Raw genomic sequence first — 17,715 nt, forward strand, 5'->3', positions numbered from 1 at the left:
GCATGGGGCATAAACAACGTAGAATATAACTGTGCCATAAGGAAAAAACAAACAACAAATATGAAGTATTCAGAGAAGTTTTAAGGCTTATGTGATTTAAAATGAAGTAAAAACAATGAAAACATTTAATAAATGTTTAAAAATTAACAAGCATTTCTTTTCTTTCCTACCCCACTCCAAGAGAAAAAAGGAACTATTGTAACAAATAAGCACAGTTAAGCAAAACAAATTCCCACAGTCACATGTAAAAACATGTATGTCTTATTCTGCATATTTAGTCTATCACCTTTTTGCCAGGAAGTGGGTAGCATACTTTATCATTGGTCCTCTGGAAATATGGTTGACCACCACCCAACAGAGAGGTGATGGACACAGAGTACAGATTGAACTACAGTAATAGGCTTTTAATTGGTCTGTCTGATTCTAGTCTCTTCCCTATACAATCTATACTTCACATAGCTACCAAAATTTCTTCCTAGGCATAGGGCTGTATCCCTCTTCTGCTCAAAACCTCCAGTGTCTCCCTATTTTTCATAGGATTTAAAATATAAAATCTTTGGCATGATATTTTAAAAAATTTAATTAACTAAAATCCACCTTCTCTCCCTCCCCACTACCTTTGGAAAAGAAAGTAAAAGAAAGCCCTCATAACCTGTGTGCATAGTTCAAGCAGAATGAATGGCTGCATTTGCCATATTCAAAAAATGTATGTGTTGATTATATACCCTGAGTCTATCACCTCCTAGTCAGGAGGCGGGATGCAAATTTCATCATGTGTTCACTGGAATTATGGTTAATCATTGTGCTGATCAGAGTTCCTAAAACTTTCAAAGTTGTTTGTCTTTATGATGTTGTTATTGTCTTAATTGTTCTCCTGGTTCTGCTCACTTCACTCTGTATGAGTTCATACAAATCTTCCAAGGTTTCTCTGAAACCATTCCCTTCATTATTTCTTACAGCACAATTTGGCACGACATTTAAAGCTCTCCAAAATCAGGACCCCACTTAGCTTTCCAGACCTGTTGCATGCTAACACCCACCATTAACTCTATATTCTAGACAAACTATTCTACTAGCCATGCTTAAAACTTGTATCTTTGGGGTAGCTAGGTGGCACAGTGAGTGCCACAGACGGCCCCGGAGTCAGGAGGACCTCAGACACTTGACACATGCACTAGCCATGTGACCTTGGGCAAGTTACTTAACCCCAATTGCCCTGCGCCCCCCCCAAAAAACATATCTTCATTTACCACCTGTGAGTGGTAAATTTGTACAAACCATTCTCCAAGCCTAGAATACACTTTCTCCTTATCTCTGCTTCTCAGAATCCTTTTATTTCAAGGGTTTACACAGCTGATACTTACTCTATGAAGTATTCCCTGATTGCTCCCCAGGTTACTGCTTTCTGCCTCCTAAATTTTTCTTTAACTATATTTGTGTACATATTGCATCCCTGTAGTAGAATGTAGGCTTATTAAGGGCAGGGAATGACAGTTTCATTTTTCTCTTTTCTACTACTTAGGATAGTTCCTTTTATATAGTTGGAACTCAAGGAATCTTTGTGGAGTTGAAAAAGAACCTAACAGAAAGTGTAAGGATTTTAGTGAAACACAAGCTTAATATGTTAGTGTGCTATGGCAGCCAAGAAAAAAAAAGCTAATATAATCGTGGACTGGACCACTAAGTGGCCCAATTTATAGAGCATTGGGTCTGGAGACAGGAAGTCCTGAGTTCAAATCCAGCTTCAGACACTTACTAGCTGTGTGACCTTGGGCAGGTCACTTAACCCTGTGTGCTTCAGTTTCCTCATCTATATAATGAGCTGGAGAAGAAAATGACAAACCACTCCAGTATCTTTGCCAAGAAAACCCCAAATGGCATCATGAAGAGTTGCAAACAACTAAAATAACATAACTACAACTGTGGACAGCATTAATAAAAGCATAATGTCTAGATTGAGGGAAATGATTGTTTTGTATTCTGCCTTTAGAATATACCTGTAATATTATGTCCATTTCTGGGCATCACATTTTCAGAGGGGCATTGACAAGCTAAAATACAGAGAAGAGTTACAAGGATGGTGTGGACCTCAGAACAATGCCAAAAGAGGACTGAGTGATTGAAGAGAACATTTAGGGATTGATAGCTGTCTTTCAAATGTGAGAAGGATTGTCATGTGGAAAAAAAATTATTAGACTTATACTGCTTGCCTAAACTAGTAGCAGTGCTGAAGGTGTAGATGCAAATGTTGACAAACTATGAAAGAAAATTTCCTAACTGTTAAAGTGGTTCAAAAGCACAATGTGCTGTTTCAGTAGTTAGTGAGTTGTCTATAGCTGGAAGTCTTTAAGTGGTGCCTGGATAATCCTTTGCTGAGAATGTTATTAAATATAAAATTGGTGCGGGGGCTAGGCTAGGTAGGTCCCATCCAATCATGATTTTGTGATTTTGCACTTTAACTCTTTAAATCCTGTTGCCATTTATTGTCAAAAACTCAAGGTCATTACTGGAGGCCTCTAAAACCTTCATGGAACCTACTTTACTTTTCTCATCTCTCCTTATTTTCTACCTTGCTCCGCCTGGAAACCCCCTCTATCCACTCATTCTAATGTCGGTTGGCATCCTTCCCCTAAGATGTGTCATCATATGAAGTACCTTCCACAATGTGATTCTTAAGGCTATCTAACATCCAATTCATCTCAGTTCCTGAAATCCCGCTTCCCCTTGGACTTTCCAAAATTTTTAAAGAAGTGACAACTTCCCCTGGATGTGCCTCCTCCTTTGAAAAAAACAGAACTTCCATGACTCTATACCCCACAAATGTACCAATTTTTGGTGGTTAAAAAAGAAAGATATTGTGATTATTTACAGATTGGTTTGATTTTCAGGTTCTGTTATCTTGGTATTCTTTTTGTGTTGCTCTGAATGAATGTCACCTGCAAAAGAGGCTATAAAGAGCTGGGAGCTGTCCAATTAAATTCTTATATTCATCCAATATTAATTCATTGCCTCTTATGTGATAAGGCATTGAGAAGGATACAGAAAAGAAGACATAGTCCTTTGCCCGGAAGGAGTTTACCATTCCTGGAAGTATAAAACAAGTACACAGTTTATTACACAAGGCAGCATATTAATCATGTTCTGCCAAAGAGAGTGGCACAAAGTATTACAGGGCTTCTGAGAAGACCCTCAGAGATTCTTCCAGTTGGTAGATCAGAGAGATGTCATGAAGAAGGAGGCATCATTTATCCTTTAAGGATAAAATAATTTGGGGGACTAAAGGTAGGGAAGGCATTCCAGTAGGCAGAATTGTTTAAGCAAAGGCGGGGGAAGGCACTGGTTGTATTTGGAGAACAGTGAGCAGGGTTAGTATAAAGAAATAGTGCAAGATAAGGCTGCAAAGGTAGGTTGGGGGCAGAGCAGAGAGGTGTTTGGACTCAACTGGATATACAAGAGGCTTGCAAGACTTTGAACCGGAGTGCTTTAAAGATAGCCCATAGCACACATGAAAATGGAGGTGTGAAAAGGTGATTTTTGATGATAATTACCAAAAAGCAGACTATGCTGAGAGGAATTACTTCAACTCACGGAGCGATAACACGACTCCTCTTAACTATAAACACAGCTAAAACTCAAGACGGATGTTTGGAGTATGAATCGATCATTTAGCTCTGCTGAAGTCCAAACTGATGTGGCACGAAGGTGAAGAGGCTGGGATGGGGGGGGGGGTGCGGGTGGAATCACTTCGGTAACAAACCAGTTCCCAATCTCAGGTCCTGCCTGTGTAATAAAACTGGCTTTCTTAATGTCTTAGATCTTCATGAGAAACCACAGACAAAACTGCCCGTTGAGGCCCTCCAGGTTAAGTGTGACAGCCATGGTGTTTGTATCACTTACGTATCACAAGAAACACAAAAACCCACTTCGGTGACTGCTTGTGAAGTTTCCTCAGACCCTGATTTCATCCTCAGGTCCTTGTGCCTTAGGCTAGTGGAGCTAACTTCTTTTCCTGCCCGCCCCCAAGTTTTCTGCCCCCAGTTCTTTGGAACACATGAAACCCCCCAAAACAAATGCCCTTCGCACGAGGGGTGTGAGCACTCCCGTGGATTATGCCCAGTGGCTGGCTCAGCCTGGCTGGCTGGCGGCAGGCTCCCGGGGGTAGATGGGCAGAGAAGGGTGGCACCAGGGCTGGTGAGAGCCTAGGCAGCGCGGGTCGCGGTCACGAGGCGGGCCCGTACCCTGGAGACGGCGGCATCCGTTTCTGGGCAAGTGGGCACTGGACCCCGAGCGCCCAGACCTCCTCCAACCTGGGGGTGGGGAGTAGGGCGGGGGCAGGGCGTTTGGGGGGCGTCCGTGTGTGTGTGCGCGCGCGCGCGCGCTTGTGAGTGTGTGTATGTGTGTGGCGGGGCAGCCACATCCACACGTCCTCCCCCAGTGCATTTGGGCAGAGGCGGAGGAGCGCGCGCCCGGCGGCGGCGGCAGCGGCGGCGGCGGCGGGAGGGCCCGCTGTGCGGGGTGGGGGCTGGGACGACACTGAACGTGGAGAGCGGAGAGAGGCGGCGGCGGGGGAGGAGGGGCGGCGACGACGAGGGGATGAGGGAGCGGGGCCCCCTCCCCCTGCCCCTGCAGCCCATCCCCGTGTGGGGCTGAGGAGCTCGGGCAGGGGAAGCCGCGGGGCTGGGCCACATCTCTCGCCCGGCCCGGGAGCGGGCGGCTTTTGTGTCTGGGCGCAGCCGGGGAGCAGGGCTTTCCTCAGAGGGCGCTGTGTACTCACACAGTGAGTGAGTGTGTGTGTGTGAGCGTGAGCGTGTGTGCGTGTGTGTGTGTGTGTGTGTGTGTGCGAGAGCCGACCCCGGGCCCGGACCTCCCGCCTCCCGCTGTCAGCGGCTCCTGCAGCTCTCGGCGCTGAGGCAGCGGGCTCGGCCCCCGCACATGCCGCCGGCCCCAGGCGGGGGGCTGCCCCCAGGCCGCGGTCCTCACCCCCGTCCCTAAGCCGCCGACCCCCCGCGGGCCAGGCCGTCCCTAGGCCGCGTCCTCCTGCCAAACTTTGCAAAGTCGGGCCCGCGTCCCCCGCGCCCTTGGCTGTTGCCGGGCTCGGCGGCGGCGGCACCGGGAGCGACAGCAGCCCCAGCGGCGGCGGCGAGAGGAGGCGGCGGCGGCAGCAACATCAAAGAGACGCGATTCCCGCTGCCTGGGGGGGAGTCATGCTTTGCAGTCTGTAATGTCAGCAGAACAGGAGAAGGATCCCATTGCGCTGAAGAGAGTTCGAGGTAACTAGCCAGGGGAGGCGGGCTGATGGGGAGAGAGCACGATCGCTGGGGAGGAGGCGATGGTGGGGGTCTCGGGGCAGGGGCGCGGAGGCGTTCCTGGGGCGCCGTCCGGGGCCTAACTCTGCAGAGCCCGCCCGGCCCCGGCGCGATCCGAGCCCAGTCGTGACCGCCGCCTTCCCAGCCGCCTGCTCGCAACCCCACGGACTCCCGGGGCGCGATTTGGGCAGCGAGCTCCCTTCCCGGATTCTGTGCGGGGAAGCTGTGGAAATCGCCTCCAGCATCTCCATCCCGTCCTCCCCCCCTCCCGAGTCCTCTCTGCCCATCGCCGGTCCTGCGGGCTATCGGTCTTCACCGGTTACCTGCCCAGGAAGGACCCGTGCGGTGGAGACCAGGAGTGATTTTTCCAAAAGTTAGTTTGCCTGCCCGAGACACTTTTGGGGAGGAAATTTACAGGGCCTTCACCACTAACAATAACAAACCAGAAACTTCTTTTCCTTAATGGTTAAGAATTTATATTCCAAATGAGATAACGTGCACAGCGCTTTTCAAACCATAAAGCGCTATGCTGGTTCTTATTATACGTTTAATAGGCAGTTACCCAATAGCGTGCACAGTACGGCTCAATCCCATTTTATGAATTGATTTTTTGCTTGATTCTTATTTGTAAACAATGAAAGACCTCTTAGAATGTGTTTTTTCCCAACCATGTTCCCTCACTGTTTCAGAAAATCAAGAAGGAATACTGTACTAAAATGGATTAACAAACATCAGCTATCATCAAGTAGGGGGACGTCTACTTAGATCTTTTTCTAGTTTTTAGGCTTAGCAAGTCAAGTCAGCAAGCATTTATTAAGCGCCTACTGTGTGCCAGGCGCTGTATCCATCGGTATAATTTCTCAGGATACAAAGAAAAACCAAAACCAGTCCCTGCTTTCAAGGGGCTTACAATCTAATGGGTGCATGTAACATGCATGTAACTATGTACAAACATGATATTATGCAGGATAAATTGGAGAAAATCTGGGAGTACCTGGAAACACTACGTGCAGAAGGTGGAACTTTTTGCTGAGTCTTGAAGGTTTTATCACATAAAATTCCAGGAAAAAAGGTTCTTGTAAACGATATTTATCCAAACTGCTAAAAATTCTTTACAAATTAATGAGTAGTAAATACAGTTTCACCATGGACGTAAGTGACAGGTCAATCTTTACATCCCTCTATTTTTCTGTGGTATAGCTGGAGAGATGTATGACACACTGGCTATGGGATATCCAAGGTAAAAACCACTCAGAAGTACCTGGAAGCATCTAGGTAGAGAATTACTTATTTAACATTTAAGAATATATTTTAAAATTGAAGTCCGGTGTGCAAAACAGAGAATTTTAGAGCTGTAGGAGATCCTAAAAGGGGTCAACTGGGCTAGTTGTGTCAAAGTCAAATAGAAATAGACCCCTTTGGCATATTGCGGTAGAAAACCACAAATTAACATTCTCTGTGTTCTATTGCATTTTAATTTAATTTGTTAAACATTTCCCAATTATGTTTTTATCAGGTTCAGGCTGCATGTGGCCTGAGGGTAGAGAGTTGGACACCTCTGATCTAAGCCAACCACCTCATTTTACAAGGGAGGAAACTGAGGCCGAGAGAGAGCCCATCTAAGCTGATTCTAGGCTCTTTCAAAAGTCATCTGAGAAATTTAATTGTTTAGCTATTCATTGGTGAAGATTTGCCATCTTGTTTTCCTTTGTGTTTGTGACTTGCCAACAGCCCCTAAGGAGTAGTTTTTCTTAGGTACAATTATTCCCTTGGTATTTTGCCACATTTGCTATTACAAATTGGTCTGTGGGGGTGGGAGCAGGCTATCAGCTTTATGCCTTTGACTGAAATCATTGAAGTTGTGTTGGTAAGTGTTAATCTGGGTTAAAATAAGTGTATTTTAGCCTTGCCTAAGGGATATGGTTTTATATACAGTTCGTTCAGGCTGATGCTTTTAAACCTGTTTACTCTATCATTAGTTGGCAGTGCCTTGCAATAATACATTCATGTGTGGGCTTAAGGATACCCTTTGCTTAATGAGAATAAAAGAAAATGAATTTTTTCTAAAGTCAATATACAAAGTTAAATAATATGGTAAATAAATAATTTTTGTAGTAACGGGTTTACTGTTTTGAGAATTGTTAAAGGCACCAAAATATTTAAGGGACAACTTTGTAACAAAATTCTGAAGAACTTTGCTATTTTGGTACTCACATTATAATGATGTCATTACATTAGACTGTCATCTGTTGATTCGTTCATTCTAGAGTTTCCAAGAATAGGGAAATCTCTTGAATACTAACTATATACTACATTGATAATAAAAAGGTAAAGGACAAATGAAGTTCCATACACATATAACCTCTACATCTTCCCCAAAAAGGAAGGTCAGGGATTGATTAGGGATTTATCAGGATAAATTAGAACTGAGTTTAGAAGCTTGTCGACTAGTCTTGGTATCTTAACTCAGGTATCCCAATTTTCAGTGATACTATGGATATCCAAGGACTAGTCTAGCTAAATATAAAGAGGCTCATCATTGCATGATGAATTCTTTGGCAATAGCACCTAAGTATTGCCAGGGCCCTAGGACAGATTGAAGAATATCAGTGTCTGAACCTCCTTCAGGTCTCTGTGCCTTCTATTTGTCCTGCTTCCCCATACACCCAAGTTTGCCTTTCAGTGTGAGAGTTTCTCCTCTAGGGCCCAATCTCAATCCTAGTTCCTTCAGTGATTAAACTCATTTATGATAAACTGTGAAGGAGATTAAACTAGAAGGAAGTGCCTGCATTTTAAAAGAGAAAGTTGTTTACCTAATTGAATCTCTAATTGGTAGAATTGGTGTAGGAGCTATTTTTGATTAAGGTTCTGCTCTGAACTCCTCACTCCTACTCCACTTAGTCTCAGGAAGTAACTACAGTACTAGAACTAATACTCCTCTTAACTAAAAAGATGTCTTCTGATGACTTTTTCCGGGAGAATGGAAACCCTTCCCCACAACAGAATATCAAACGGGATCTATGTTTTTTGATAATCTTAAAGAGTTGCCTGGGGGTTCTTAAAGGTTTAGTAGCTTGCCCTAGGTCTCAGTGAGATCCATGATTTAGACTCTGTTCTTCTCATTCAAAAGCCAGCACTCTTCATTGCCCCATGTTGCATCCTTTCAATTCCACACAAGGGAACTGAAACTTAAAGAAATAAAGCAACTTGCCAAAAACCACACAAGTTAAGCTAGATAGTAGCAGTAGAGTTGGAATTAAGACCCAGGTCTCTTGACTCTTAGTTTAGTCCTTTTTTCTTCTGACTTCAGTATCTTCAAAATCTTCAGTATCACACGAAGAAATAGCAGACATTTATTTAAGTAATCTATTGTGTGCCAGGAACTGGTAGGTGCTAAGAATAAAAAGATTTTTTTTTTAAATGACACAGCTCCTCTCCTCTAAAAGCTTATATCCCATCGGGGAATAAAGTATATACACAGATAAGTATAATACAGGGTAGAAAACAGTTTGGATAAAGGAGAGCTCCAGGAAAATTTTTAAAAAGAGAATATTTTAAATTGGGTTAATCAGAGAAGTTTTATGTAGGAGATGACACCTGAGTTGAGCCTTAAAGGAAGATTCAACAAGCATTTATTAAGCACCTACCATGTGGTGAGCACCATGCTACAGTCTGAAGATACACAGATAAAAATGCTCTCAAGAAGATCAATTACAGGGATATAACAAGAACGCAGATAACTAAATAAATAATATTTATATAAAGTAATTTCATGGGAAAGGACTCTAATTGTTGGGGAGGGGACAACAGGTATCATTTAGGATACTCAGTTGACACTTGACCACAGGTTTGAAGGAATGTAAGGATTCTACAGGGGAAAGTGAGGAGGGAGTGCCTTCCGTGGATGGAGAAAAGCCTGTGTGAATACATAGAGGCATATCATTCAGGGAACTAATAGTTCAATTTGACTAAAACACAAATACATGAAGGGAAACACTGTGAAATAAATCTGGTGAGGTAGTTTGTAGCAAGATTGTGGAGGGTCGTGTTAAGGAGTTTATTGATAGTGGCATGATCAGGCCAATCAATGCTGTAGGAAGACTATTTTGCTATAGCTGCATGAAAGATGGATTGGGGAAAGCAGAGCTTAGAGGAAAAGAAACCAGTTGAAGAGGTTAATACAAAAACTGGAGAGATCCTGTAAAAGGATTGTGACTGAAGTCTGAATAAAGAGGAGGAGCAGATGTAAGAGATTTTGTAGGGGAATAATCAGTGGGACTAGGCAACTGATACCACTGATTGGATGTAGGGAGGGTGAGGGAGAGACGAGTGCAAGAGATAAATGCTGAAGTTAAAAACCTTACTGGGAGGATTATGGTGCTGCTCTAAAGAGACATTAGGGATGTTTGGAAGAGTGAATTTGAAGGGAATTTGAATTCATGCTAAATTGGAGATGCCAGCAGGACATCTAGGTGGAGATGCCCAGTGGACAACTAGAGATGTGGGACTAGACTTCAGCAAAGAGGTTACACATGGTTATATATAAATTTGGGAATCATTTGCATATAGATGAGAATATCGTGAGAAAAGAGAATGGCCTAAGATGTGCACCTTATGGTGCACACATATGTCAGGTGTGGGAAGAAGATGGTGATCTGGCTAAGAATAGGTAGGAAGTAAAACAGGAGAAAGTGGTTTTGTGAAAACTGAAGCAGAAGGGGCTGGTCATCAGTGTGTCAAAAGCCATAGAAAGATCTAGTAGATTGAGGACTGAGAAAAGGCCATTGGATTCAGTACTTAAGAGATCATTGGCAACCTCTGAGAGACCAGTTTCAGTAGAGTGGGTGAGGTTTGAAGTCAGATTGCAAGGGGTTAAGAAATAAATGGATGGTTAGGAAGTAGAGACAAATAGTGAAAACTATTCTTTCTTAGACTCTAGTAGTAAAAAGAAAAAAAAGAAGAGAGATACAAGAAGATAGTTTGAAGGGATGACAAGAGGAAGGTTTGGTTTTTTTTTTAGAATGCTGGTGTCTAAGAGTATTTTTTAGGAGGGGAATGAAACCCATAGACCAATAGAATTTGAAGATCAAAGATAGAAAGAATGGTTGCTGAAATCAGACTTTGGAAATATCATAGATCATGGATATAGAAATCATCTAGTCCAGGGGTGGGGAACCTGTGGCTTCAAGGCCACATGTGGCCCTCTAGGCTCTCAAATGTGGCCCTCTGACTAAATCTAGGCTTCACAGAGCAAATCCCCTTAACGAAAGGATTTGTTCTTTGGAGTTTGGATTCAGTCAAAGGGCTGCACCTGAGAACCTAGAGGGCCGCACGTGGCCTCGAGGACAAAGGTTCCCCACCCTGGATCTAGTCAAACCTCATTGTTGTAACTAATGAAGAAACTGAGACGCAGTGAGATTAAATGTCTTGACCAAAATCTTGAATGTAGTAAATGGCAGAGTGCCAGGATTTCAACCTGGATCCTTTTATGCTAGAGCCAATAAGCTCTCTCTACTCCCATACTGCCTCTGAGACAGGAGGGCATGGAATCAAGGATACAAGTATAAGAATTAGCCTTGGCAAGAAAGACCTGCCCTTTGAAACTGGTTAAAAATATTTTATGATTTAAAAATACATCTAAATGATTATTAAAATAATATTAAATGTTCTGGACAACTGCATATGCATCTGGGAGTAGAAAGAGGAATGGTATTGGATTAATATAAGGACAGAGAGAAGGAAAGGACATTGAGAAAACTCTGTAAGGAAGGAGTCTTCTCTTTGGATTTGTGCTACAGCTATGGAGGCTTCAGGTCCTAGAAGAAGTCAATGATAAGGAAATTACAGTACAAAAAAATTGAGCATAAGAATCTCTCAGCAGTTCTTGGAAATAGACCTTCATCAGTCAACCCTCCCTATGTTCCCACTTCCACCTCCCATCTTCTACCTTTGGTTATCCTAGTGAAGCAAGAAGGAAGGAGAAAATATACGAACTGTGATTTTGGGAGCTTCCCTGCCACCCCAAAGAAAAGGCTTGTCCCTTGCCTGAAATTCCGTTAGTAGGAAATAAATCCTTTGAATTCACATTTAGAAATTAAAAAATCTAAAATGTTATTTGAAATAATCCATTAATAAATTCATTCACGGTAAAGGATATTCAATTCAGTACCATAGGTGTAAATGGCTGATATCTGAACTTTCTGATTTTCCTAGCAGGTAGAAGCAAGAGTACTAGGTGGCTAATAATGGATGGGCATGGTTATCACCTTTAGGGAGGAAAGGGAAGAGCAGCTAGAGATAGTTAAGATTGTTTGTTTTATCCATAATCAAACTAACAGCTTATGTATAATTTATAGTCTTAGACAGTTTCCTAGAAAAGAGCACTGAGAAGTAAGTGACCTGCCCAGGGTTGCATAGCTGACATGTGTCAGGGGCTAGTCTCTCTGATTCTAAGGCTGGTCTTCTATCCATTCTACCAGATTGCATTTTAGCATAAACTTTTTTCCCCACAGTTACAGAAGATAAACTACTCAAAATTTAACAATTCTGATGAGCAGCTCTATGTACATTCAGCTATGTGAGAGGATAAATAAAAGCTGTGTCTGGAGGTATTTTTGTAACTAACTGAAGCTCTGTTTTTACATGATTTATGAAGATTTAATTTTTTTTCTTAACCACTGTTAGTTATAAAAGAATTTCATTCTTAGGGGATTTGTTAATTGAAATATTTATTATACATTGCACATGTGCACCATCTCTGTGCCCCTTCTTCACCTTTTTAGGTAGTTCTACATCCCATGGGGCTCAGTAAAGATAAAGAATCATTACTTTGAGAAAGAGGTGGATTGGCATCAGGAACCATAAATATTTAAAATCTGTAATCAAGAGCTGGGAGTGCCTCTCTATTTAATATTCATTCAGTGTGTACAGTGAGTTATACATTGAGGACACTATTATATTTTAAAAAAGAATTTCGGTTACTAAATTGCAAAGGCATTTTACCCTACATTTGGCTTATATTCAGTTCAGCTTAATTAATTTCCATATTTATTAAGAATTTATTATTATGTGCAGAGCACATTGCTAGGGGCTGAGAGAACTACAAAGTTTACAGAGTCCCTGCTTTCATGGTGCTTATAGTCTATTGGTAGATAGAACATTTTTTAATATATAACTATATTATTAAGTAATACATGGTAAGTACGTAAGACAGTAACAAGCAGTGAAGTGTGAGGTTCCTAGATGATAAGTTCACACCAGTTAGGGAGATCAAGGAAGTCGTCTGAAGAGGCTAGCATTTGAGTTGGGCTTTGAAAGATGGATAGAAATTTAAAGACAAAGATAGGGAGTAATGGAGGACAATCCAGATAGGAAACTATATGCGCAAAGGGACATGGGCTGGAAAGTGTGGGACATGTATGGAGGCTGTGAGTAGTCCAGTTTGGCTGACACATAGAATGCATGAAAGAGAATAGTGTGAGATAAAGCTGGAAAGTAGGTTGCACCAGATAGTAGAGGGCCTTGAATGCTAGGCAAAGTGGTTTCTATAATGTGTTATGTTCACAAATTAATTCACAAAGCTAGTCTGTGATGAAGTTTACTATTGTTATGCATGTATTTTGTGAGGACGCAAAAAGTAAGCGGGTTGGCTCAAACTTGAGTGAATCATTGGATAAACTGAGATTAGGAACTATATTTCTTTACTATTAATCTATACTCAGTCATAATGAAAAAAAACCCAGTATCTACTTAGTGCCATGTGGTACTGAGATATTTTAAAGAATACTATGTATTATATATGAGATTAAAACAGTCCTCAGAGACCATCTAGCCCAGTTTCTACTTGGATATAATCTCTTCTAGAACATAACAGACAGGTGATACTCAGCTTTTGCTCAAAGATCCCAAGTGAGAGATAACCCACTATTTTCTCTGTGTATAGAACCTCTTATACATACATAATATACAAGAATGCTTTAATGGACCAATGATATGTATTGCTTATATAATATATTGTATTATATATATAAATAATTATAAAAGATAGAAATATTAAATTATATTACCTATATAATTGTTTATTGATATTATATATATTACACATAATGTATTATATATTATATGCATTATATTGTAACTTGTTCATACCATCTTATTGATGTCCTTCCATCTTCTAATAGTTTCATAATATCAAGTACAGTGCTACACAGTCTTTGGGTATTGAATAAATATTGGTTTTTAATTTGGCTGATCACAGTATTCAATTCCTACTTTGATGCAGTATTATTAAAGTGGCCCTGGACACTGCAAAGTAATCCAGAGTGTTATTATGTTCTGTTAGATTCTGCAGAGGTGGAAATATTTCCAGTATGGACAAGGCAACACACTATGTATCTGCCTTCCCAGAAGCAGCTTCGATGATTGCAACAGAGTTCACCACCTGAAGATTGACCAGCACATGATGAATTTTTTTTTTGGCCATGGCAATTCATGAAATACATAAAAATGCATGCAGTCCCCTTCTACTTAAGCAATGATGAAGGGGGAGTGATGGGTAGGAGGAGAGGATATTAGGAATCCTGAAGTTATGAGACTGTTTAGTAAAACTGATTTAACTGTTGGTATTTTGAATGTGTGAGCTCAGTTGAATGACCAACAAGGTAACATACCACTGAAGGAATATGTTAATACAGACATTCTCACTGTAGAATGAAAACATAAGACTTAAAGAGCTTCCAGCTAAAAGGAAGGGACAGCTCTCAGCCAAGTGAAAGAATGACTTACTCGAAGAGGCAGATAAAGGAATTCGTGGGAATGATTTCTTGTTGCAGCCAAAGATAACAGGAAATACTTAATGGTACAGTGTAGTTGTAGAGCCAGTGTGGTGCAGTGAACAGAAGGCAGCACTTGAATTTACATTCAGCCATCAGCCTTTGCTACCATGTGAGTATGGGCAAGTCCCTTAACCTATCAGGCCCTCAATTTTCTCATCTGTAAAACAGGGATAACATTATTTTTTAAATACCTACTTCTGAGGACTATTTTGAGTATCAGGTACCATAAGGTGTGTGAAGACTTTGCAAACCTTAATGCCTTTTATAAATGTTAGCTGTTTTCTTGTCTGGAAATCTCATAAGGAGGGTAAAGAAAGTTTATGCACCAACATCTGCTGTGGAGGATAAAGAAGTAGAGAAGGTCTATGAAGAATTGAGCAAGATCCTCCAGATTGTTTGATTGTTTGCGACTTTCTAATTGTGATATTGTGGCTTTAGTGTGAATAAGCACATAAGGAACCAATGGTGAAAACTAAGTTGAAAAATATTATTCAGGGTCAAGGAAGGAGAGAGGCTAAAGTCTTTTAGTCTACTCAGAAACTCTTTAATTAGAAAGTCCAAAAGGAGTGGATGTGGTAAATCGAGCAATAACAAGTGATTCTAGCACAGGGGACAAATTCTGTTTTGGCAGTGCAGGTGGGTCCTGGAGGAAACAGTACAACTGTGAATACTTTTGTACCACAAGGTGATGAATGGTTTCTTGTCTCTATTCCCCAAGCCTCCATTGACCATTAACCCTATTCTCTTCCCTTTTCCTAGGGTGTACCTTTTTAGTAACCCCTGTGGTGGTATACACCAGTAAAATACTGAAAACTGCAGGAACATCAGTCTCTAGAGCACTTTAGGAAAGCAGTATGGCTTTGAAGAAAGAAAACCTGTCTCTCCCCTTCCCTCCCCCAATCTCCTGTGTGAGGCAAAGCCCTAACCTCCCAGTCTTAGTTACCTGTGGTGACAAGTACCAAACAACATAATAAGAAATGTAAATGACTTGCTGTGGATGCTATTACTACATTCTCAGCTATCTGTTATGAACACTGTTCTAGGAATGGGTTTGGGGCTTCATATAACACCCCTTCCTAGCCAATAATTCTTGGGATCTTTGAGTCAAGGCTTAGGCTGGCTGCATCTCACTTAAAACATGTAGGACTTTCTAGTTTCTTGTGAGTGTTCCTCAATGCAGAAGGGGACATTTAGGGAAAGCTTGCAGGCATATGGGTTTCAGGGACATTTCTAGCTCAATACAAATATATAAAGTTATCATAAATGACTTCTATATATTGAAAATATAATTCTTAGTAAAAACCCTAAAGTTTTAGACATACAAACAGTGATGGACATATGATGGAACCAAGATTAAAAGTCAGTAGCTTTCCTTGGCTTCTTTTGAAGTGATTTGGTATAAGACACAACAGCAACCAGTTAAAAAACCAGCAGAGAAGGGAAGGTCTTATGGCTGAGTCTGGCCAAGCGACAGAGAGAAAGGGAGACCTGCAACTGAGTCACTGTTCTACCCACCAAGAGATAGTGTCAGTAAGAGAACAGAAGGGGTGCCACATGGTGGCTAAAGTGTCTACCTGCAAGTGAGAAGAGACCCAAAGAGAGAGGTATAATCCTAGGGCACAACAATAGAATCAAGGGAAATATGATTTCTTTTCTGTTAACAATAGAAAGCTGCCTCCTTAAGTTAATTGCATCACCCATTGCTGCCCCATTTTCCAAGATTAATTGTTATTGTTGGAGCTAAGATTGTTTGTCACATGTATTACTGTTATACTATTATACCTCTTTTTCCAGCTAGAGGAATCATCTGGTTCTACTGCCATATTTTAGAGATGAAGAAACTGAGATCGAAGAGATTAAGTGACTCATCCAAGGCCATATAAGTACCAAGTAGCAGAATCAAAATTGAAGCAAAGTGTCAATCAATAATTAAGATATTGAGTATCTTAACATAATCTTTTAATAGACCAGAGATAATAGTAATTCCAAAATAAACTATGTATAGTCATCTGTTTTATGTGCTGATCAAAGGTCAAGTCATAGTTTAATATTTTAATTGAATTGTTAGTTACATAAGTCTTACCTACTATTCACAGGTATTTCCATAAATCTTTCATATAGGTCCTATGCACTAAAGGCCTTCCTCATTTAAAAAAAAATGTTTTGTGTACACTTTGGCTTTCCATTTGTTCAAAATAAACACTAAATTCAAAGAAAAATAAAGATGAGAAGACTACTTGCAATTAAAGAAAATCCAACATACTTTATTTCAAAAGGCTTTTGTTTGCTATCTGAAAATTGAAAATGGATAAAAATGAAGACACTATGTTCATTGTTGTTTCTTAGAGAAGTTTAACACAAAGTAGTGCACTCTAGAGGACCAAAGAGTCTAGAAACCACCTTAGTTTCTCTTTCCCAGACAGAACCAAGGACAACGCGCATTTAGAAATCAAGCTCATTTGTAAAACACCACTGAGAAAGATGATAAAAGGTTAAGAACAGTATTCACGAAACAGCAAAAATCAGTTAAGGAAATAGCAAACATTCAGAGAGCTAGCTTGAATGTGAGATCTAACTAAACCAGATGTTCCCCCAAAGCATTTATGGATGAAAACACTAGAACTGCAAACAGAGGTGAAATGCAAAAAATCTGTGGGCACTTTTGGTAGATGCTTGTTGACTTGCCTTTTGTAATGATCTTTTCTCATCACCAGCAATGATAGAACTACTACATTTAGTCAGTCTCCTTTTACCCACTGTAAACAGATAATGGGTAATAGCAATTAAAAAAGTAAATTAAGGAATAATGGCTGAACCTGATATACACACTCAACTAGAGATATCTTAGTTTTGAAAACATTTGAGGATCAATTCTCAATATATCACAAATAAGGGAAGATCCCAAAAGGATGAAAAAAGTGATAAATGATGCTTTGTTGTCCTCCCCTCCTCCAAAGCATCAGAAAACAGAAATACCCAACCCATGTGCTTGCTTTCTCATCTCTAAAAAAAAAAACTTTATGAAGGGAGCTCATATGGAGGGCTCCCTTGATGAAAACCTGAAAAGGACACAGATAGAATTTTGTAGGCCTTTTTCTAAAGTAGACCACATTTTTAGAATCACATACTTGAACAATGTAGCGAATATAAGACCCCCACTGTGTCTGCTGATTTTAAGAAGTCATACGACTAGGTAGAACAAAATTCAGCCTTAAAGACCATGCTCAGACAAGAATTTCCTCGTAAGTATGGATAAATTATATAAGGTTCCCTGATAGGCATAAATGACAGAAAACTTTTTTCATTGATCTGCTGAATGATTAATATCAAATGAGATTATATATGTATGTATGTCTGGAATTAGTCTTCCAGTCCCCACTAGCAATAGCAGAGTCCCTACAACTCATATATTTCCCCTCTGGGTTCTAGGAGAATTGTTGAGGAATTGGTCATGGTTTTCCAACACTATAGCTCATCAGTTTTCAAAGTGTGATCTTGGGGTCCTCTGAGGGTTTACAAGGTCAAAACAATTTTCACAATAATACTAAAATGTTATTTGCCTATTACAATACTCT

The 17,715-nt window shown here is 40.8% G+C and overlaps 1 protein-coding gene across 1 annotated transcript in view; it reads left to right on the top strand.

Moving 5' to 3' along the window:
- The first annotated feature begins 4,854 nt into the window (after window positions 1-4,854).
- Window positions 4,855-17,715, top strand: part of PYGO1 (pygopus family PHD finger 1) — a 35,474-nt gene continuing 22,613 nt past the window's right edge. The window contains exon 1 of the mRNA XM_036735109.1: window positions 4,855-5,270. Coding sequence (XP_036591004.1) covers window positions 5,222-5,270 — 49 coding nt within the window. The 5' untranslated portion in view covers window positions 4,855-5,221. The remainder of the gene's footprint in view (window positions 5,271-17,715) is intronic.

Source organism: Trichosurus vulpecula, chromosome 8 (assembly GCF_011100635.1).
Source record: "Trichosurus vulpecula isolate mTriVul1 chromosome 8, mTriVul1.pri, whole genome shotgun sequence".
Taxonomy (NCBI): domain Eukaryota; kingdom Metazoa; phylum Chordata; class Mammalia; order Diprotodontia; family Phalangeridae; genus Trichosurus; species Trichosurus vulpecula.